Source organism: Silene latifolia, chromosome 6 (genome assembly GCF_048544455.1).
Source record: "Silene latifolia isolate original U9 population chromosome 6, ASM4854445v1, whole genome shotgun sequence".
NCBI lineage: Eukaryota > Viridiplantae > Streptophyta > Magnoliopsida > Caryophyllales > Caryophyllaceae > Silene > Silene latifolia.
Window position 1 is genome coordinate 134,927,383 of NC_133531.1, and position 24,213 is coordinate 134,951,595.

Consider the following 24,213-nt stretch of genomic DNA (forward strand, 5'->3'; position numbering starts at 1 on the left):
TCTGGTTTTTTTACAATGAGTTAACTTGGCTTATATAGGCCAAGCAAAAGCATCCTAGCCATCCATCTAACCTAGGATCTAAGGGCTTACATTAGTCTTCTAACAAGACAATACATAACAGCTACAAAGCCTTACAATTCTGAAAATAAAAGGCTAAAAACAAAGACATAGAAAAGGAGTGGTCACAAATGGTCAAGCTTCCTTGTTTGCTAGCTTTATTTTTGGATCTTGTGGACATCTTTTGTGGCTGCCAAGAGGTTCGTCCAAGAGTAGGAAGACACACCAAATAACAGGCAAAAGGTGTCATGAAGCTTGCTTGATCAAAAGGGGAAGGTTGAAAGCGACATTCAACACAATACTCAAAGCTACTCCAAACCGGGGACCCTCTTGTGCTCAGTTTTGATTCTTCAATTAATTTCTGAATGGTAGCCTTGGGAGATAAAAGATCCTACACAAAAACGTCTCAAACTCATCATAGAAGGGTCTAGAGTCATAAAATAGCACATCTTGTTAGACGTATTTGGAGTTGGACCTTGAATTGTGATGATGTCCAAAACCGGGCTAGACAGCAGTCTCAGGAAACCAGGTGCATCTTGTAGAGGGCATATCTCCTAGCTCACAATGAATTTAAGGGCTCATGATAGCTAACTGGAAAGCTAAATGAGTTAGCTTTCATCTCCAAAAGTAATCAACCTTAATCATTGAGTAAATCTTGATATATTGAACCTTTAGTGCACATAGATCATGGGCTGTTCCGAAATGCGTAGTCTGTTTGCATCGACCATAACTCAAGATATAAAATAGCTATGATGGTAATTCCAAATCCCTGATTTAGATAAGACCTTAAGCTTTCCAATGGCATAGGAATCATATGACTTGACCGTTAGAACTTGAGATATAGAGATTGGAAGTCAGGCCTGCTGGAATAATACTTCAAAAAGCGATGAAACACTTTCAATTGTTAACCATTCCTTGGACTGTTTCTCTTGGCCTTAAAATGAATCAAAATGAAACAATATTGTTTCAAAAATGAAAATGAAACAATTTTGTTTCACATCTAGACCATCTTTCACACCCACATGACATTTAAAAAATGGAGTGTAATTAAATGACGTAACTTTGTTGTATATGAAGAGCATTTTTGTGAAGAAACAATATAACATATGTCGAAATCAAGAATCCTTCATCAAACATAAATAAAATATAGTTTGTCTTTGATTGTTTCATACTAAATCATGTATAAATTAGACATTTCCATAAGTATATATCTCAGTACAACCTAAAATACGAGAATAGTTGCTAAACAATAACAAACATAAAGTAATCAGAGTTAACCAATCTTTAAAACAAAAATGGAAAGCATTAACAAGAAAATGAGCATGATGATCATGGTGTTGGTGGTATCGGTGCTAATATTCATGCCGATAATACCTTCATTAGCACAAGAATGCGCGACAGGTTCAACGCTCCTTGCTGCTTGCAATGGAGATCAATCACCAGAGGGAATTGCAAAATGTTGCGCTGTATTTAGTACTGTAATCACAACCGACACAGTATGCATATGTCAAGAACTAACCACTGCAGTAGCTAATGATCCCACCTATGACGCTGAAGCATTCTTCACCAATTGTGGAATCGATGGTTCTTTTGATTCTGTGTGCTCTGGTAATTGCTATTTTTAATTTAAAAATACTTCATCATTAAGGTCTTTTAATATATAACTAATATTAAAATAATTTGTATAATTTTCAAGATTCTCTGGCGCCTAGCCCACTTGGAGCTTAATTCGAATAAAGTCTCTTGTACTCCACGTACGTAATTCCTTTCATTTAATTTCTCCATACATGTTAATATGTTAGTCTCTCGTCCCATTTATGTGTTTTTTTAATGAAAGGGGTAAACTGATCACCGGGACACAAGGTGCTTTATCTTTGTATGCTTAAAGTTTAGACTACGATAAGTGTTTCCGTAAATACCGGAATATATTCATGCTCATCGTAAAGTATAACTTCGTAAATTCTTGGCTTTAAGAATTACGAGAATCAATAGCACGTAAATAATTAACATATTCGCCATGAAAAACATTGCAGAAAGATGTGATTGATTTTAAGAAAGAGAATTGTGCCCAATGTCGATTCCATTTTTTTAATATTCTTTCCGCCCTGATCACTTGTTATCTATTCAAGTTGACACAATTAACCATTATTAATTAGTTCACATATAAAGTAAAACTATTTCTAATAATTGGCATCTCTTCTGATCACCGCAGAAAATTAATATAATTTAGGAAATATATGTATTATAATAATTAAAAGACTCTCCACTTTATTTTTCACATCAAAATTATTTATGATACTTTCCTAAATTGATTTTTTTATGGTATGGACGCTCTAGAATCGCTCGAAAAAAGTCTCTTTTATAAATATATATAGATATAGATATAGATATAGATTGCACATATAAAGAAAAACTATTTCTAATAATTGGCATTTCTTCTGATCACCGCAGAAAATTAAAGTTGTCTTCATTCTTTATGGAGGATCCCTACATACAAGAAGGAGCTGAAGCTAAGTTCGTGTGAAGTTCATGTTTCCAAATGATTGAATTGTATCATATGTTTCATGTTTCCAAATGATTGAATTGTATCATATGTTTGCTTGTGTGTAATCAGCCCATGTGTTAGATTGTTATATAAGATGTTTGAGCTTTGTTGTGAGCTTTACACTACGAGTGCATCATACGTTTTATTTTGTATTGTTTATAAATAAAGCTTTTTTTTATACGACACTCTTTGTTTCGATAAAATAGTTATTGAAAATAGCGTGATTAAATGATAGGAAAATAACAAGTAACTCATTTACTATGTTGTTTTTATTAATATTCGCAATTAGATTCGGGCTCATATGGTGTTCAAAAACCCTACATTAAGCACATATATATCACCTCCTCCTTTATTGACTTGTCCATGGCTGACTATTTTCTTGATTACAATTTTAGAATGGATTTGTTGCAAACTGTAACTATAAACTTAAAACGGACTAAGACAAAGCCGTTATTAATAATATTTGAAGACGGTTTTTAGTTAAACAGTTATTAATTTCTTTCTCTATATTTGGCAACATAGGTTTCTGGCAAAACTATTAATATGATCGACACTGTAAGATTTTATGATTTGAATGTATGTTCTTTCTATTGATTTCATAAGTATATATACAATTACAAGGGTAGTAGTTTTGGTATACAAGATCTATGCTAAGCTTTATGGACAAGAAACGAATATACGAAACAAGGAAAGTTAGCTATAGTAATTATAATTTCCTAATTATATTATTTACGAGATATGGAGGAAGATACGGGAATATCCTTTACACGCTCCCGCAAGACGGTCGGTCGAAGAGTTAGACCGGTCTTGGAGACCAATAAGTTGAAGCGAGAGCGAGGTAACGGTTTCGTTAAAACATCAGCAATCTGATCGGACCCATTAATGTGCTGAACACGGATAGAACCCAGACGGACTTGTTCACGAACAAAATGGAACGATAGAGCAAGATGTTTCATACGGGAGTGAAATATCGGATTTGCAGAATAGTTGGAGGCACCCAAGTTATCACAGTAAATAGTCGGAGTGTGAGTGACAGATACCCCAAGTTCGGAGAAGAGAGCACGCAGCCAGAGTAGTTCAGCCGTAGTGTCGGAAACTGCTTTGTATTCAGATTCAGTGGTCGAAAGGGAAAGAGCACGTTGTTTCTTGGCAGACCAAGATATGGGATTAGAGCCAAGAAAGACAAGATATCCACCTGTAGAGACGTAGTCATTTTTATCTCCCGCCCAGTCCGCATCACAATAAGCATGGAGAACAAAGGGGGAGGAGCAAAGCAAATGAATACCGAGATGAAGTGTTCCTTTAAGATACCTTAGTAGTATCTTGAGAGCAGTCCAGTGATGTTCAGTCGGATGCGTAAGGAATTGAGCAAGACGGTTCATTGTGAAGGAAATGTCGGGACGAGTCAGTGAAAGATACTGTAGACTACCCACGATAGCACGGTAGTGGGTCTCATCTTGCACCGGGAGAGACGGTTGTCGAAGTAGAGGCAAATCAGTGGACATGGGAGTGGTTGTAGGACGACAGTCAGCCATATTATATTTAAGTAACAAGTCGGATATATATTTTGACTGATTTAGATGCAACCCACGTTTTGTCGGAGTGACTTCAACTCCAAGAAAATAAGACAGAGGGCCTAAATCCTTGAGAGAGAACCGATTCGAGATAGCTTCAATAAATGTGTTTATCGCTTGAATTGATGAACCAGTGACGATAATATCATCCACATAAACAAGAACGAATAGACGAATATTATTCTTATTAAAAACGAACAATGAAGAATCGGAGATAGAATTGACAAACCCGTAGGAAATCAGATAAGTACCTAGTTCAGTGAACCACGCGCGAGGTGCCTGTTTCAGGCCGTATATTGGTTTCAAAAGCTTGCAGATATGAGTCGGATTATTCGTGTCAACAAAACCAGGAGGTTGAGTCATGTATACATCATCGGTTAGACGACCTTGGAGAAATGCGTTGTTGACGTCGAGCTGTCTGAGAGACCAACCGTGAGCAAGAGCAAGACTGAGCATGAGTCGAACCGTAGTTGGTTTAATAACAGGACTAAATGTTTTACAATAATCAATACCAGGACGCTGATTGAAACCCTTCGCAACAAGCCGAGCTTTATGTTGCTTTATCGATCCATCCGGATTATATTTAATTCGAAATATCCATTTGCAACCAATAACATTACGAGTTGGGTCAGCGGGAACGAGGGTCCAGGTGTTTTTTCGGGTGAGAGCTGCGTGTTCAGCAAGCATGGCTTCACGCCATCGAGGGTCGACTAGAGCCTGTTTAATGGTGGTGGGGGTGGCATACGGGGTTTGTAGAGAAGCCGTGTGGGCAGATTTTCGAGGTGGGGAGAAGTATCGCGGGTTGGGTTTAATTATGTTGTGAGATAGGCGAGTGGCATGGCGGGGAGGAGGAGGGGGAGGGGGTGGTGGTGGTGAGGAAGGTGACGTGGTGGGACCAGGTGTGATAGGGGAGGTACGGGGGGAAGATGCAGGGGAAGAAACAGGGGAGGAAGTGTGTGGAGCAGGGGTACTAGGCGTGGTTTCAGGGGTGGTGTTGACAGCTGTGTCGGGTGGTGGATTAGTGGACGGGATTGGTGGTTCAGTGGAGATGGCGGGGAGGTGGAAGGTGGTCCACTGAGCGGGTGAGAGAGCGGCAGTCGGGGTGGTGCCAAGGAGTGCGTTATACGGGAACTCAGTTTCGACAAACCGAACATGTCGAGAGGTATAAATACGGGATGTAACTGGTTCAAGACAGTAAAAGGCGGATTGGGTATTGGAGTAACCCAAGAATACACATGGAGTGGAGCGGGGGTCGAGTTTATGATTAGTATAAGGACGGAGCCATGGGAAACATAAGCAACCGAAGGCATGGAGTTTCGAGTAATTGGGATGAGTATTAAAGAGTTTGAAGAATGGAGATTCATTTTGTAATGTCGAGGTTGGTAATCTGTTTATGAGATAAGATGTCGTGGTGAATGCATATGGCAAGAATTTGGTTGGTATTTGTGCGTGTGAGAGTAAGGCTAACCCGGTTTCGACTATGTGACGGTGACGACTCTCCGCAAACCCGTTGTGTTCGGGAGTATGTGGAGGTGAGGTCAAGTGGGAAACACCAGAGTCGAGAAGCAGTGGAGTCAGTTTGCGGAATTCACCTCCGTTATCGGAATAAAACCGTAACAGAGGCCGGTTGAATTATTTTTCAACTAGGGCTCGAAATTGTTTGAAGATGATGATAGTGTCGGATTTCTTTTGAACTGGAAAAGGCCAAATATAGTGCGTGAAGTGATCGACAAATAAAACATAGTATTTATGTAATTTATTGGAATGAATTGGAGCGGTCCATAAATCAGAAAAAATTAAATCTAGGGGAGTTTTTGAAGTAAGAGACGATAATTGGAACGGAAGTTTCTTACTTTTATTAATTAAGCACGGGGTACAATGTAAATATTCGGAAATATTAAAATTATAGCGAGAATTTAAAAGCTTCAAAGTGGCGGATGACGGGTGTCCTAAGCGGTGATGCCATTGTGTTGAGGAGACGGATGCGACATGTGCACTCGGTGAAGATGGTGTCCACTCATATGTGCCGTGATTAAGCGGACCCTGAAGGAGAACCGCTCCCGTTGTGCGAGCCTTTATAAGAAAAGAATTGGGTGAGAATATAGCAAGGGCATCATTATCGGTGCAAAATTGTTTAATGGAAAATAGATTACGAGAAATTTTTGGAACACATAGAACATTATTAAAAATTAAAGGAATAGGAGAGGAATAGATAGTAAATGAACCTATGTGAGTAATCGGAAGTGAGGAGCCGTCACCAATGATTAAGTCGCCGGGTCCTTCATAGGGATTGTGGAGTGCAAGTGTATTGAGGTCGTGAGTGATATGGTGTGAAGCTCCGGTGTCGATGGTCCAAGCATTCGGGTTCGGGTTTGGTACATGAGTTGCAGTGTGAGCATGTGGTGGGTTGGGACGATACTGACGAGTTGGGAAGACAATCATGGGATAGTCCGCTTTTAGTTTTCGACAATCGGAGGCAACATGGCCTTTGATATCACAGTAATGGCACCTACCTTTGTATGGGGCAGGCTTGTATTCGGGGTTAGTTGATGGTGTGGTGTATTGGGGAGGCTTAGGTGGATACGGGGTGCGTGGGGCATAGGGTTGTCGGTTGTAGGTAGGTCGTGGTTGAGCTGGGTTAGCCGAGGGTTGAAAAGTGGGTGGGTTTGCGGTTTTGTTACGATTAACATGAATTTCATGTTGAATGAGTTTTTCGTGGAGGTCTTCGAAGGATATGGGATTATCTCGAGCTTTGATAGATTCAATGACGGGACCATAAAGATCGTAATTGAGGCCATCAAAGACAACCGTGAGTATGTCTTCAATGTCCATGGGTCGATCAAGTTGTGCAATATCATCGGCGCACGACTTGACGGATTGCATGAATTCGGTTATGGTACCGTCACCTAGCTTGAGAGATTGGAGGCGTGCTTTGAGTTGAAGTTTACGACCTCGGGTCTTTTTGGCAAACGTTGTGGCTAGGGTTGTCCATGCTTCGTGGGAGGTGGTGGCATGAACAATGAGGGGTGCAACGGTTGAGGAGAGGGTGCCGGTGAGAGCGCCAAGAATGAATTGATCTTGACGATACCACGTGAGGTAGGCCGGGTTCGGGGTGACAGCGGTTTTGGTGTCATCGGTTGTGGAAGTGGTGGTGAGGGTTTCGGGTGGGGCCGAGACACTACCATCAAGGTAGTGAAACAGACGGTGACCGTTCATCGTAGCACGGATTTGAAAGCTCCATTGTTTGTATGTGAGGGTGTCGGTTAATTGGATGCAATTTTGGAAGGTGATGGCGGCGATTGGTTTGTTTGGTTCGTCGGAGTTGGGAAGGAGGATGTTGTTGGTTGCCATGGTTAGTTCGAAAGAAAGGGAGGCCGGATGGATGAGTTAGGGTTTGAGACTCAATGATACCATGTAAGATTTTATGATTTGAATGTATGTTCTTTCTATTGATTTCATAAGTATATATACAATTACAAGGGTAGTAGTTTTGGTATACAAGATCTATGCTAAGCTTTATGGACAAGAAACGAATATACGAAACAAGGAAAGTTAGCTATAGTAATTACAATTTCCTAATTATATTATTTACGAGATATGGAGGAAGATACGGGAATATCCTTTACAGACACTGCTTCAACCGTTGTCTATTAACAATACAATAATGAAAATGTAATATAATGTTGTAGTTTGTCCGTTGTTGTTGCCCTTATGATGTAATATGGCTAGGAGAACCTTGAGTTACTCCCCACTGATTGTGGCATTCATTTATAAAGAATGAACATGTTGAAGCCTATTCTTACATGGGGTTTGATGAGTGACCTAGCGAGCATTGTACTCACAACGATTAACTCTACTTGTTGTAGTTTGCTCTAGTGATTTGTGTAAAATTTGTGCTTAATTAGAGTATCGAGATCCTATCTATATATACTATTAAAAGGCTAAACTAAAGTGTCCAATTAAGTCCACGTAGACAATGCCACGTAGGATAAAAAAGCCACGCAGACATTTGAAGCTCACGTCAGCCGCATAACCCAAATGCCACACACACATTCATACCCAATTACCCCGTCTCTTATCATCACTTTTCCTACCGACAAAGACAATCTCCCTTTTTCCGCTCATTTCGTTAACCGGCATTAATTTATTATTACATGGCATTAATTTAATTCATTTATCTATAAATTAATTTAGTTCACTTATCTATAATATTAAACGATATTATCTATATTCTTAAATGATTTTTGTATATTAAATATATTGTTTTCCCAAATTTATGTAAACCTTTGAAATTTACATCAAATTTTCATAATTTATAGTTAATATTGACATTTTAATTGAAGTTTTTGTGATAAAACATGTTAATAAAATTTATAATTTATAATTAAAATTGAATTTTATGTAATAAAATATGTTAATAAATTAATTAAAACTTATTAATTAAAACTCTTCATATTACTTACCACCCACCATTTTTATTAACATTTTTTCCTATTTAATTCATTTTTATAATTAAACATGGAAATAAATTGACTAAAACTCTTCATAATACTTAACACCCACCAAATTAATTAAATTTTTTTTCCTATTTAATTAATTTTTATAATATAATATGTTAATAAATTGATTAAAACTCTTTATATTACTTAACAGTTAACACCCATAATTTCATTAATATTTTTTTCTATTTAATTCATCTCTTGAGTTTCTCGGCAATCAATTATCTAATTAAATAATACCACAAAATAAATTAAAAATAAAATTAAAATATTGGAATTTATGGTTGTATAATGGCTATAAAACCTATAATAGTTTCTATCTATAAAATCTTATTAAAAAGCTAACTTAAAAAATGTGACATTGCAAGTTTAATTGTGACGTGACAACTTTTAATGTGACATGGTAAAAAAAATGATATGGATTACCAATTTAAGAAAATTAAAAAATATAAGGTATAAACACACAAAAAGAAAGAAAAAAAAATGTAACCCATTGATCTCCTCTCATAATTTTTTTTATTTATTTACTTTATTTATTTAACCATTATTTCCTTTATTTAATGAAATGGCCTTTTAACTTTCCTTTTTTTTTTTTAATATGAGTAGTATATATATCATAACGAGGGAAGAATTACAAGATAAGCAGAACTTTCCTTTTATCATTACTATATATACTCCGTATTTATGTACCATATTTTTTTTTATTTTTCTTTCATTCATAAAATTTTGAGAGAATTTGTAATAGAATTTTTCATATATATAACTATTATATTCACCCTAATTTTCAATTTTATTCAAAAAAATAGCACCTAAAGTATACATAGAAAAGTAAATTAATTGTTTCCTTTTTTATTTTTCTTATGTTTTGTATTAATTTGTTATTATTTTTTGTGTTTGTATTAATATTGCAGGAGAATGAATTTCCAACTTTATTCAAAGAATTGGTAGGTAAGGTATAACTAAAGAACTAAATTAATTATTTCGCTTTTTATTTTTATTATATTTTGAATTAATTAGAATCTTATTAGTTATTTTTTTGTGTTTATATTAATATTGCAGGAGAATGAATTTTCAACTTTATTCAAAAAATTGGTAGGCAAACTATACAATGAGAACTAAATTAGTTGTTTTATTTTTTTTTTTATTATGTTTTGAATTAATTAGAATGTTATTAGTTATTTTTTTGTGTGTGTGTGTGTGTTTGTATTAATATTATAGGAGGATGACATACTCACATATCAATAACAATGCACGAGATTCGAAATAATGGTTATGGATCTTCTTTACAGATTTTTTTCTTGGTTTGGATTACTCTTTCATTTTTGTCAGTTTTTCTTTTTTCTAGAATGGTGTATTAGAAATATCGAATGGTAGCAAAAATCTTTAATAAGTTGTTGACATGTTGTTGTATTATTGTCCTTCACTCTTTCCTACACTTTAGTCTCCTTTGTAACACTTATGTTCTATTTTTATTTTGTCAAACAGGTTACAAATCAAATTGCTTAGCCAAATTATTAAAGTACGATGCACACGTCAATTTGATCTTATCATAGTGTTATAATATGCATAAATAGTAATTAGTTAGAAACCGATTATTATTCTCCAATTCATTGTTTCAATTCCAATGCTTTCAAGCCTTTAAATCTTTTTTTTTCCATCAAATATACTATTCTGTAACTCACAATATTTTTTGGATACCAATTTTTTTTTGAATGATTTGTTTATATTTTATTTTTTCCTGAATTAGGAAAGTCTAATATTTCGTATGAATTATAATAGTATTGTTTTGATTATAATTTTTGATGAATGATCGAATATGAAGAAGCTATGTTTAGAATCGTATATGCATAAATCTCTATTTATTGCGTGATTCCGAGAAATGTGTAATTAGTTTTGCTCATCTTATACTACGAATAATAATTACTAGAGTTCACCTATAAAGTTTTGATCCTTACTTTACTTTATTACTTTTTGTCCCAAATCTAATCTTATATATACTACGGAGTATATTATTATAACACAAAATGTGATATTTTAAATATATGTAATATTTCCTTGGAATTATTTGGAATAGTTGTTAAAGTTGCTCACATAAAAGTTCACGACCGTTTCTTTGCAAGATAAACATAGGGCCAAGTATTTTAAAATGCACCAAAACGACAATAAAAACAGTATCTTCATTCAAGCAATAAAGAGGCAAAATGCAATGTTTGTTGGTGAAAAAAACCATTCATATTCTTTAATCTTTAAGTCGGTCAAAGCAATGGTTAAATAATAAAGACACAATTGAAGAATCACTAATTAAAGAGATAATTGAAGAACCATTAATTAAACAGGCAATTAAAGAATCATTAGCAACTCAAATGTGAAAATTGAGAGTCATTGATTTTTTTTTTCTATAAAATCTCATCAAAATACCAATTCATATTGTCTTATTTGCTATACCAGGTTGTCCAAACCAACATTACCCATCCTTACAAAAGTCAGTTTTTTGTTCTCTCTGTAATTTAGAGTATTTTATTGGAATTTTGTGTCTCATTTTCCCTTTTCTTTCTGTTCATGTATTTATATTTAATAGTTTTAATTGGAGGTGTCAATTCAATTAATTAACTTGATAATTTAATTAACGATGTTATTGTAGGAGGTATGTATATGTTAATGCGATCCTAAATGGATGTGCTTTGAACTTCGCGTAATTATTTTGCATACTCAATAAGAAAGATTGTCCATAAGACCAGAAGTACTCGAAAATTTAATTTGACGGATTATGTCCTCGCTTCAAAATAACCAAGCTATTCACATTTTGGTTTGCGTATCATCAGAATCAAAAATTTGGAGTGTATTAAACTTTTGTTTTAAAATACCGCTCCCTTAGTCGTGTTCATTTTATTTACCTTTTTTTTTAAATTATTTGTGAGTGGTTTTTTAATTAAAATTAAACAAATGATTGAGAGAGGGAGACTACTCCGTATAAGTTATTCACAAATTAAACACTTAAACACGGTCAATTATTAATGATTCCGTGATTTTCACGGGCTCCAAAACTAGTTGTACATTATATAGAGGATTTCTAATTTTTTCTGTTTGTTTTATATTTGGTGATTTTGCAGGTTTTATAATAATAATAATAATAATAATAATAATAATAATAATAATAATAATAATAATAATAATAATAATAATAATAATAATAGTATTATTAATTGAGTACTAATATGAACTGAATTGATCTTAATCCATCCAAATTGAACTTAACAGAACTTAACTTATAAGAACTGAAATTAACTTGTTTAAAAGTGCAAGGCCTAAAACCCATTCGCGCCAATAAGAAGCATGCTTAACGTGCAATGTTTTCAAACTTCGATTACATAAAATGAGGCGTTAAAATGTCGCGTCTCAGCTCAAGTTAGAAATGATCCGCTCGTACAAGGCACAAATCAGAATTGGAGTTATGTATATGAAGAATCGGCTATGCACAGTGAAATAATATCCAAAATCAGGAATCCTTCATCAAATCATAAACAAATGCAAGTTGCCTGTGATTGTTTCTTACTTTGCGATGTATAAATTTGATGTAACTATGTCTACAAAACTCACTTCAACCTACAAATACATACATACTTCTTAAACATTATACACACAAAAAGCAAGAATGGAAAGCATTATTATTAGTAAGAAAATGAGCATGATGATTATGGTCTTGGCGGTATCAGTTCTAGTGTTCATGCCGATAACGCCCTCATCCGCACAAGATTGCTCGGCAACCGATACGGCGATCCATGATGGTTGCATGAATACAGAAACAGATGAGCAAATTCTAACTTGTTGTGGCGCAATTAGTGACGCAATCGCGACGGATACACCATGCCTCTGTCAAGTAATAGCCGCTCTACTTATTGATGATCCCACCTTGGACGTTCAATCATACTTCAACCTTTGTGTCATCGATACGTCTTATGAATCTTTGTGCTCTGGTATTATATTCATTCATTTTATTGCTTTTTTTTCTTAAATTAATTGTTATTTTCTTTAATAATATAATTAACGTTCACATAATTGGTTTAATGTTCAAGATTTTTTGGCGCCAAGTCCACTTGGAGCTTAGCTCGGATGAACTCCCTTCTAAGACATGTAATTCCTTCAACCTAATCCTCCATATACGTTTTTATCATTTATTTTAATGTTAGACCTGTAACTGAATTGAAAAATCACGAGATTTTTATCATTTACATTTTGTCAAGAAAGTGACAACCAAACAAATTCGAATTTTACAAATCATGGTATTTTCTAATCTACGCGGCACGTTGGGCTCGCGTCACATAACAAGTATAAACTTTCAACTCATCTTGTATGTTTCCAAATATAAAGTTTTTTTTTTTTGAGAAAAGATCATTATCATTAATAAAAAGTCATACGACATCTACAACATATGCCAAGTTCAATCGGATACAAATCGATTACAACCATAGGAAATAAATTCTTGTTCAAAGAATGAAACACTGCAACAGAGTCTCTATCATCGATTCGCCGCAAAAGGCTTTCATCCATAAGAGGGTCTCCGAATCTTCCTTGACGAGTATCCATTTCTTTATTATTTCTACATTGTGTCAAGAAATTGACAACCAAACAAATTCGAATTTTACAAATCATTGTATTTTCTAATCCACGCGACACCTTAGGCAAGCGTCACATAACAAAAAGTTTTAACTCATCTTGTATGTTTCCAAACACATAAAGTTTATTGGGATGATGTTAACTTATTAAATTTTTAATTTTAGTTATAACTAAAAGGAATTAATATAATAGTTAGACCTTAATCATCACCTTAAGATTTTGGCTGAAATGGTTCATCTATCATAATTGAGGTCCAACTGTTATATTAATTCTTATTATTATCGATTAATTTCAACGATAATGATTTCATACTATGTTTATTATTGACATTTATAATGGATTTGGACAGAAAAACAAAAGGTCTCGTTCTTGCTATACTATATGGACCAGCGATCAGTGGAACGACGAGTTTAATCTAAAATTCGTTTGATATGTTTTCTTTATACGAGTGATTGTAGTGTGATTGTTCCTTTCGAGAGTGGCATGTATTCTTGTATCAAATGTTTTCTTTGTAATATACGATTAATAAAGTAATCTTGTTGATGAAATGTTATTGGAATTTATATATCTATCTAATCGAATCATGGAAAAAATATGATGCTTGCCTTTTATTGATTATTAATATAACACCCGAGAAAATTCACGGGATTGTTTTTATATATCTATCTAATCAAACCAAAACTAATTCATTATTCAAGGGTTCTCAAACATAAAACAAACTCCTAATTTATTATTCGTCTCGCCCCTCAATGCATCCCAAACAACATCATCCAAACATCGACGAGCATTTAACCTGAATAACCTGAAAATGGGGGGGTCGACAATCAGTCGGGAGTTACTAGATGCTCTCCCAGTCATGTTTTCAACAATTGAATATAACCAACAATCAATAATAATTGAATGCAAAACTAGTAAGCATGTGAGACTATCTATACTCATGAAAAACCAACGCCAACTTACCATCGGACAATGCCATATTAAGACAATCATTTAAATGATAACTCCAAGTTAAACTACATGAGACGACACATGACAACAACCCATTTTATGACACCATGTAGAATCTTAGGACAATCAAACTCAATGTGAGTGTGACCAAAACATACAACCCTTAGAGCGTATAACGAACTCCCTCTGACTAACGGAGCGTATAACGAACTGCCTCCAACTACTAGAGCATATAACGAACTGCCTCTAGCTAAAAGCACAGTGTATAGAATAAACGTCGTTAGAGCGTATAATGAACTGCCTCTAGAAATGGAGCGTATAACAAACTGCCTCCATAATCGGTATGGGCCATATAATGAATTGCATCCACTGTGGATCGTATAACGAACTACATCCACGGTATGTATAGCGTATAACCACTGCCTATATGCCTAAGACCTAGCCAGACCTCTCGGTGCAATAACTGTACACCGAACGACACTCGGGGAACACAGCGTTTAACGACCCCCCCCCCAGAACATAAACCTTAACAATCCCTGAAGGGTAGTGTTTGTTCATTCCGATAGTATATAACTGATACTATCATCATCTATACAACCAAACAACAAGTGCACAGTATAACCGACTGTACCAACAATGCATGAACAACATCATGACTCGACTCATAGAACAGTGTAACCGACTTTACTACTTATCATGTGAAAAGAGTAACCAAAGACATAAGCAAACACAATGTTATACTACAACTGGAAACAACAAATACTAATGATCAATGTTATAGTAACCTTAACCATAACATGAACTTTAAACGTGAGGTTATACTAATTTCGACTATAACTTCAACAAATACCTTCGAGCTTATACCAACCTCAACCATAACCTTGACACGAAACTCAAAGTTATACTAGTTCCAACCATAACCTTAAGCTATAATCTCAGGGTTACGTTAGTTCCAATTATAACATTAGCTCGTAGTTCAAAGTTATAGTAGCTTCGGCTATAACCTTATTCATATTTCCAAGGTTATACCCAAAACAGCCATAACTCGAGTCATAACGTAAAGTTGTACTAGGTTCAGCCATAACTTTGAGCCATATTCTAAAGGTTTTACCAACTTCAACTATAACCCTACGTACTACTCTTGGCCGCACGGTCAAGCCGTCTCTAGGGTTTCACTCGTGAACCCTAGCCGCGTACAAGACACCCATATTAACGCATAAACATTATACGACATGCAATTAAAGCATTAAAACACTTACAAACATATGAAACGTAAATAGTCATGATAATAAACAATCTAACAAGTACCAACTATACAAATCAATCATTAAATCATGTAAATAACATCAATTGGCATAAACACAATTAAAAGCGAAACACCTAGTTACCTTTTGGGCAATTAATAATGCAAATTAATGAAAACCTCCATAAAAGATACGATCCCCAAGGCTTGTCTCCAACACGTGTCAACGTCCCCAAAATCGACATTAAGAATACACTTACCCCAATACATGTAAACACCATGAGCGACTCTTCTTCTTTTTTACCCATTAAAATAAGAGACCTTAAAGGTAGGTCTAAAGGTCCATAGAGGTAAGAGAAAGGTTTGTGGAAATATATTTTGTGTATGAGTTAAGAAGAAGGAAAAATATTCAACAATGGAGTCAAAGGGAGAAAAGAATAACAAAAGACATAAATGGAGGAGGACTTGCGGCAGAGAGCAACATGCTTGCTTGCTTAGGGTTGGGTTTTCTTTTATAGGAGAATTAATAAGTGGGCTTTGACTCCATTAGCTTATATCATGGATTATCTTTTTTTTTTTTTTTTTGATGACGAGGGGGTTGAATCCCCCCCGGGCCCATGCATTCCCGCACCACCACATGGACCATGTAAGCCACCCCTTTTGGGGGCTGCAGTGGCCAAGTGATCATCGCCCCAACTGGTAGTCGAACCCGGGACCTCTCAACTCCTGCATTTCTGCAAGCTTCAAGGTTTAACCCGGCTACCACTGGACTAACACCACTTGGTTATCATGGATTATCTTATTACAAGATGAATTGGGTATTATTAAAACGCTTGGAGAGCATATATAAGAGAGATGATTAATAAATTAAAATAACCAAATGGTGCATGGACATTTTAAGAATACTCCTGACGGAATTTCACTCAGAAAAGTCAATATTCTGTTGACTTTCCTGACGGAAATTCCGTCAGGAGTGTTCAAAAACACGGGATCCTGACGGTTTTTCCGTCAGGACTTTCCTTTCAATTATTGGCTTTTGTCCAATAATTGAAAGGAAGGGTCTGACGGTTATTCCGTCACGATTAGTGAATGTCTGAAGGATTTTTCGTCAGGAGTAGTGAATGTCTGACGGATATTCCGTCAGGATGTGTTGGCGCCGTTGCTTTTTTAAGCGCGCCATTAACCTGTGACGAATTCAGACGGGATTTCCGTCAGTATTAGGTTACTGACGGAAGTTCCGTCACTATTCCGTCAGTTTCCCTAATTATCTGACGGGTTTTAAATTCCGTCCGAATTTCCGTCAGTTTCCCGCATTATTTTTGTAGTGAATCTTCAAAATAATTAATTTAATAAAATACTTTTATAATAAAATATTATTATAAAATACGAGGTGTTACAAAGGAAAGTTGTTAGATATTATATCTTATTATATTATAGTGTTATCCTATTAGGAAAATAATATTACTAAGATTAGGAAACTAGATGTTGATTATATTGTATCTTGTAGTTTAGGTAATTGTAAGAGTCTATCCTACATTATAAATACGGGTCTATGTATTCATATTATTATTAACCTATTCATATATGCAAGTATGGCTTCAAAAGAATAAGAGCAGAGTGGATATGGTGGTTGATGGACCTGAAATGGTCGCTAAGCGGATTATTGAGGAGCTGAAAACAAGAATAAGGGATCGAGTCAAACAGCATATGAGGATTACTAACATAGATTGGCTGAAAAGAATGTAATTGATATCAGTTATATGCTAATTAGATATTCTTCCACTGTATATTACTTTTATTCATTAATATATATATTCACATTTCACAAAAAAAAATTTACCATAAACCTAACAATATTGATCGATCTTAGATTCAGATGATAATAACTCTAAAGTTCGCTGAATTGGGGTTGTGCTTGGTAAAAGTAGATGCGAAGTAGGAAAGGAGAGAACTAAAAGATGAAAACTATTATATATACAATTAAAAGAAGCTTCAGAATGTGTATGTATATATGGGCTCGATCAAGCTAGAAAGATCTATAAGAGTCGAAGTATAAGAAGCAAGCACAGATATCCTGAACGCAAAATGACATCAAGTAAATGCCTCTAGGACGTGGAAATCAATCAGTTCCTAAAAAAATCAACATAAGGAATGAGTTCATATCAATCACATGATTCAGATTCAGAAATAGTTGACACAACAACACTGCAAAACTAAAAATTAAACAAATTTGAGTGATCGAAGCTGCTCATTTAACGTCTATTATTATCTACGGCAATTGAAAGTAAATTCTCCCTTCATTAAACTAAATAACCTCCATTGCGCTTATTTAGGCCCTGTTTGGTAAACAGCGGATTAATTTCAGCATAAGCAGATTGCAAAAGCAGATTATAAATGACAGATTTTATCAGAAGGTTTGACTAGCATATTATAATTAGCAGAATTAATTTGAGTGTTTGGTAATTGACCGATTACGATTAGTATATTGTTACTTTTCTTTGTAAAATGGAGAAAATTTTCCTATTTTACAATATGCTAACCAATATGCTAGGGTAAGCAGCATATTGTAAATCAGCATATTGACCCCAGATATGCTGTTTCAATATGCTGTTTACCAAACACTAAAATTAGCATATTGATTGGTCAAACATGCTAAAACCCTTGAATATGCTAAAAATTGGCCAATATGCTGTTTACCAAACAACGCCTTAATCAAGATGATAAGTAAAACAAGTTTCGCTAAGAAATGGGACAAAATTAGAATAGCACCAGAATATAAATTCAACAACTTTTATATGCTTTACTAAGTTCACTAATATACAAAATGCATAACACTAATCAAAGAATGCATAAACTAATATCAAATTACATACTTTTTTTTTTTGGAAGAAAGTAGTACATTAAATTAAAACACAAGAAAAAAGTACAAAGAGTTCGGGGACATCACGGTGGGGGGTCGGGAGGGAGGGGCTCAATAGCCGCTACAAAGTAAATAGTACATAAACGAAGAACGAAAGGTGGGGCGAAGTCCCAATTAATACAACCATTACTAGGACTACTATCAACTAAACCGACTTTGGCGAGAGCATCTGCAACACCATTGGCCGATCTCTTCTCGAAAGCGATCTTCAACCGGGTGGAGCTTTCCAACAGGTCCCTACACTCAAGAATAACATTAGCAAATTGACCACAGGGCTGGGCCTCGCTCAAAATAGAAGTAACCGCAATGAGGCAGTCCGAGGCAATAATAAAACTATCCATGGACGCAAGGCCGGCTCTTAGACCCTCCCTAATGGCTAAAACCTCACTAACAAAGGGGGTAGGGGCAGGAAAACGTCTAGACCAACCCCGCACCCAAGACCCTAAATCATTCCTGACCACACACCCAATACAAGCTAAGGAGGAGGGGAGGGAGAAAGCCGCATCAACGTTGATTTTAAACCAACCAAGCGGGGGAAGGGCCCAGCTACAAGGGTAGCAAGAGGCAGAGGTAACCACGGATGGAGAGGGTGGTAGACTGGGTGACGAAGCAGCGGCCCAAGACAAGGCAAGATTGATCGTGGCATCACGGAAAAGGAGGGACGGTCTGGGAGGGGTGTCATTGAAAGTAGAGTCACATCTTTGAACCCAAAGGCGCCACAAGATAACGGAAAAAAGGGTAGCCCAAGACGAATTACGAGAGGTACAATTCTCGTGGATCCAGGGTTGGAGGTCGAGAGAAAAGAAAGAATGGTCGACATTGAGGAGGGACCAAACGGAGGAAGCAATACTACAGTCACGAAGGAGGTGGAGAGATGATTCCTTAAGGGAGGGGTTGGGGCACAGGAGGCAAGACGGGGAGGGAATGATGTTTCTTTTGAAGAGAGTCAACTTGTGTGGTAACTTGTCCCACCACACAAGCCAAAGGAAAAACTTGATTTTTGGAAGAGTGGGGAGGTCCCAAAGCCACTCAAGGGTAGGAGTGAAGGTGGGGGGGTGGTTACTCAAATTGAGCAGGGAGGAGTAGGCAGAACTAATCGAAAATTTACCCTTAGGGGCAAGGTTAGTGGTAAGGAGATCAGGTTTGCTGGCGGAGGGGAGGGGAATGGCAAGAATAGTGTTTAACATGTCGTCAGGGAGGACAAAGTCAAGGCTGTCAAAAATCCAAGCGCCATTAATAATGAGAGACTGCAGTTTAGCATTGGAAGAAGAGGAGGTGAGGGGACCCTGAATAACCGCACGGAGGGGGCCAAGGGAGGACCAACAGTCTGACCAAAGGCAGACTGAAGCTCCATCACCGATGGACCAAATGGTGTGGTCCTGGAGGAGGGGGAGACCGACACCCACATTTTTCCAGATGTGGGAGCCCAATCGAAAGGAATAGGGAGAAGGGGTCGGGTACTTGCTTCGAATAGCGACGGAAATCAGGGAGTTCTTGTTCAGAAGAATGTTCCAACTGAGTTTCATCGAGTAGGCATCGTTGAGAGATCGGGCAGCCTTGACACCGAGGCCCCCATGGGCCAAAGGGAGGGTCACCAGATCCCAGTTCGAGAGGTGAAGCTTTTTGGAAGAGGCTCCCGACCAGAGAAAGGATCTAGTAATCTTATCAATATCACTGAGGATGGAGGAGGGGAGGCGAATGCATTGCATGGAGTGAGAGGGAATGGTACTAATAGTGGAGTTGATGAGACAAAGCCTCCCAGCTTTAGATAGAAAATTGGTTTTCCAGTTGGAGAGTTTGGATTGGATCGCCTCCACAATGCCACGAAGGTCAGCTTTTTTGGGTTTGGTCCCTTTGAGAGGGAATCCCAGGTAGGTGCCCAAATTAGAAGTAGCTTTAATGCCAAGGGCGGTTTCAAACATGTTAGTGTGAACGGTTGAGGTGTGCTTAGAGAAGAGGAGTTTGCTTTTTGAGAAATTAATTTTTTGTCCTGAGGAGGAGCAGAAAGTGTGGAGAGTGTCTTGAACGGCGCATAGGTTCTTTTCAGATGCCCGTCCAAAGAGAAGAATGTCATCAGCGAAAAGAAGATGGGAGAAGGAGGCTCCACCTTTACCAAGGGGAAAGGGGGACCAATCAGAGTCATCACAAGACTGGTGAATGAGGGTTGAGAGTGCTTCCATGCACAAGATGAAGAGGTAGGGGGAGAGTGGGTCCCCTTGCCTAATGCCTCTGGAGGGGGAGAAGCTCGAGAGAAGGGTCCCGTTAAGAGCCACCTGGGTAGAGGAGGAGGAGATACAACGCATGATAAGGGAGATAGTATCATTATCAATCCTAGCATTGGACAGACAAAGGCGGACGAAGTCCCATTCAAGACGGTCAAAGGCCTTTTCAAGGTCAAGTTTGAGGGCAAACCAACCAAGTTTGCATTTAGAGGTGTGCATAGAATGGAGGATTTCAGAGGCGATGATGAAATTAGTGTCGGTACCTCGGCCAGGAATAGAACTACCTTGGTTGGGGGAGATAATTTTGTGCATGAAGGGTTTGAGACGGTTAACAATGATTTTAGTGATGATTTTGTATGAGGTGTTGCAGAGGCTAATGGGTCGGAAGTTCTTAATAGTTTGGGGAGTGAGGGTCTTAGGGATGAGGGAAATGGCCGTTTTGTTAATGCACTCAGGTACATATTTAGTGAGAAAGACACGTTGGATGAAGGGAATGAGGTCAACTTTGACAATATGCCAGCAATTCTTGTAAAAGCCAGCATGGAAGCCATCCGGCCCAGGGGCCTTTTTGGATCCAAGGCTGAAGAGGGCGAGGCGTATTTCATCCTCAGACGGAACAGTGTGAACAGTGATGGAAGGGGGGGTGATGGGGATGACCCAGTTGGTGAAAGTTTTATCGGTGGTGTAAAGAGTGTTGAAGAAGTCAGTGATGTGGGCCGCAAGGCCATCATGGCCAGAGATGGTATGGCCGACCTCATCAACTAAGGAAATGATACGGTTAAAGCTTCGACGAAGAGTCACCGATTTTTGGAAGAAAGCAGTGTTTCTATCGCCGTCGATGAGCCAGTTAATACGAGCTCTGTCTTGCCAGTACGAGTTTTCAGAGTCGAGGACCCGATTGAGGTCATGGGTAAGTGAATCATGAAGTTGGTTAAGGTAGTCAGAGTTTGGGGCGTGACAAAGATCACGCTGGACCCCACGAATTCGGGCATTGAGGATATTCTTATTTCTTTGAATGCTGCCAAAGGTATTTCTTGCCCAGGTTGAGAGGGTAAGACTAAGAGAATGTAGTTTGTTTGGGACATCACCAGAGGAAGAAGACCAGGAGGACGCGACAATGGGTAGGAAGCTATGGTCGGACACCCAAAAAGACTCAAATTTGAAGGCCCTAATCGGAGCCCGATTAGGGAGGGTAGGGCACAAAAGGATGGGGCAATGATCAGAGGAAAGACGGGTGAGGTGGACATTGTGGGAGTTGGGGAAATGGTCAAGCCAGGTCTGGTTAACCCACACACGATCAAGTCTCTCAAGGATAGGGTTTTGTCTTCTTTTGTTAGTCCAGGTGAACTTAGGGCCGGAAAATCCAAGGTCAAAGAGGTTGCAAGAATCCATGGATGTTTTATATAAATTGACTCGGTTCCACTTAATACCATTACCACCAAATTTTTCACACGGGTCAGTGATCTCATTAAAGTCGCCAATGCAAACCCAGGGGTGGGAGAGGTTCTGGGAAAGGGTATTCAGGGCAGTCCACAGGTTAACACGATGTTTGAATTTAGGGCTAGCGTAAACGGCAGTTAAAAGAAAGATAAAGTTGTCATGGGATACCTGAGCCACCACGTTGATCATCTGAGAACCTTTGTCCACAAGAGAAATGGCGACATCCCTAGCATTCCAAAGAATGATAATCCCACCAGTAAAGCCGACAGGATCCAAAATTTCCCACGAGTCAAAGGGAAGCTTGCGCACAATGGTCACCGAATTGGGGGAATTGGTGCGGGTTTCAGACAGGATAACAATGTGAGGTTTGTGGGCATTAATGAGGTACGAGAGGTGGGTAGTAAATGACGGTCTGGCAATGCCACGACAATTCCAAAATAAGATATTCATATTGTCAGGGAGGGAGCTGGGAAACGAAGACTCATTCAGACGGGTTGGACTTTTTTCGTCCTCCACTACGCCGAGGTTTTTGTTCAGATGGGGGTTGGGTACGGCGGCTTCCGAGCCTATTAAGGAGAGAAGTGATTCTCGTTGGTCCCAGTCCAGGGCGGCCCAGCTGAGCCAGATGGTCAGGTTTTTCAGAGGGACCGAGGTCCTGAATACTTGAACTGTGTTGGAGTGGCTGGTTACCACAAACTGCCTCTCCACTGAGGTCAACAACAAGACCGTCCTCAATCGAGGCAAAATGGGAGTGGGATCCACTAGAAACTCCAGAGATGGTGGGACGACTGGAGCAAGAGGCGGGTGACCCAAGAATTGAACGTACCACAGAAGGAGGCAGCGGAGGATAGGCGGCAGTATTGTGAGGTCCGCGAGATCGGGGAGGTGAGCTGGTGCTATGAATCGGGAGGGGAGCCGGGTGGTTAGCAGGGACAGGTTTAGGCAAAGGAGAGGGGGGGAATAAGGGTTGGCGAGGATGATTCGTATCATTGGGGCGTGTGCTTGGAGGGAGACGAGGTGAGGTTCGAGGATGAAGATTGTTTGGTTGATTGGGACTTCCGGATTGGTGAGTGGTGGGGGTTGGGAGGAGGCCTTTAGGGGAGCCTCTGGGTGGAGGAGGAGAACGGTCAGGGGAGTGGGAAAAGGCTGGTCGTTGTGGTCTGGGTGGAAGAGGAGTTGGGGTGGGCGGTAAGAGGAGGGGAACAGGCACCGGAGGAGAATGAATTTTGTTGAAGTCATGCGTGGTGGTCTGTTTTTGGGGGGAGTTATTTTTCTTTTTGTTTGCTTTTTGAATGAGGGGGATTAGAGTTTTTATGTTGAAAGTGGGTAAAGGGAAAAGTGGTTGATACAGGTTATGGGATAGGGGTTCGAAAAGAATCTGAAGTTTGACTAGAGAGAGATGGCAGGGGAAGGGAGTTATTTTAGTCAGAAGGATGGGGTCAGGAGAAGGGGACAGGGGAGATAGTAAAGGAGGGAATTTAGGTAGTGGAGTAAAAAGGGAGAATAAACAATTCTCCTTAAAGGGAATAATGGACCAATTCAGACCATGTGATGGGGTCTCGTGTGGCACGTTACTTTTTTCAGACTCAAAAGGAGTGTGTGGCAGGTTTCTTTTCCCAGTCTCAAAAGGAGCAGCAGGACTATGCATAGAATTTTGTGCCATCGGAGTAGGGGCATTGACCACACACGACCCACTGCATTTACTTTGACATTTAAAACAGAACACTTGTTTATCAGCTAGCTTGACATTCTGGCGGAAGGAGCCAATCCAAACACTGGACGGTGGTGGTTTTGATTGGTCGAGGTGGACAGAAATCCGTGCAAACCTCGCGTTATTATTGGTTAAGCCGTTGGAATCACTCTTGATAAACCGGCCGAGAGAGTTGCCGATAGCCCGGAGAATGTCCGGTCGGTGATATTCAATCGGTAACTCAGGTAGAATCAACCAAGTCGGGACGAAATTGATGGTAGCAGTAGATGGTTGGAAATTTGGGCACCATGCTTGGATATGCAGGTAGTGGCCCAAAACGAACCACGGTCCGTTGTTCTTGATGCTTTGTAAATCGGAGGCTTGTTTAATTTTACAGGAGTAAAAACCCCTTCCTAACCCGATCAAAAGGATCGGATCGTGGCAGTTCCAGAGGGAGCGAA

General features: G+C 38.3%; 1 protein-coding gene across 1 annotated transcript; it reads right to left on the reverse strand.

Annotated features, from left to right (window-relative positions):
* Positions 1–18,423: 18,423 nt before the first annotated feature.
* Positions 18,424–22,512, reverse strand: LOC141588743 (uncharacterized). Its single transcript, XM_074410170.1, has one exon. The coding sequence runs from the start codon at positions 22,510–22,512 to the stop codon at positions 18,424–18,426; it is 4,089 nt and encodes a 1,362-aa protein (XP_074266271.1).
* Positions 22,513–24,213: the final 1,701 nt, after the last annotated feature.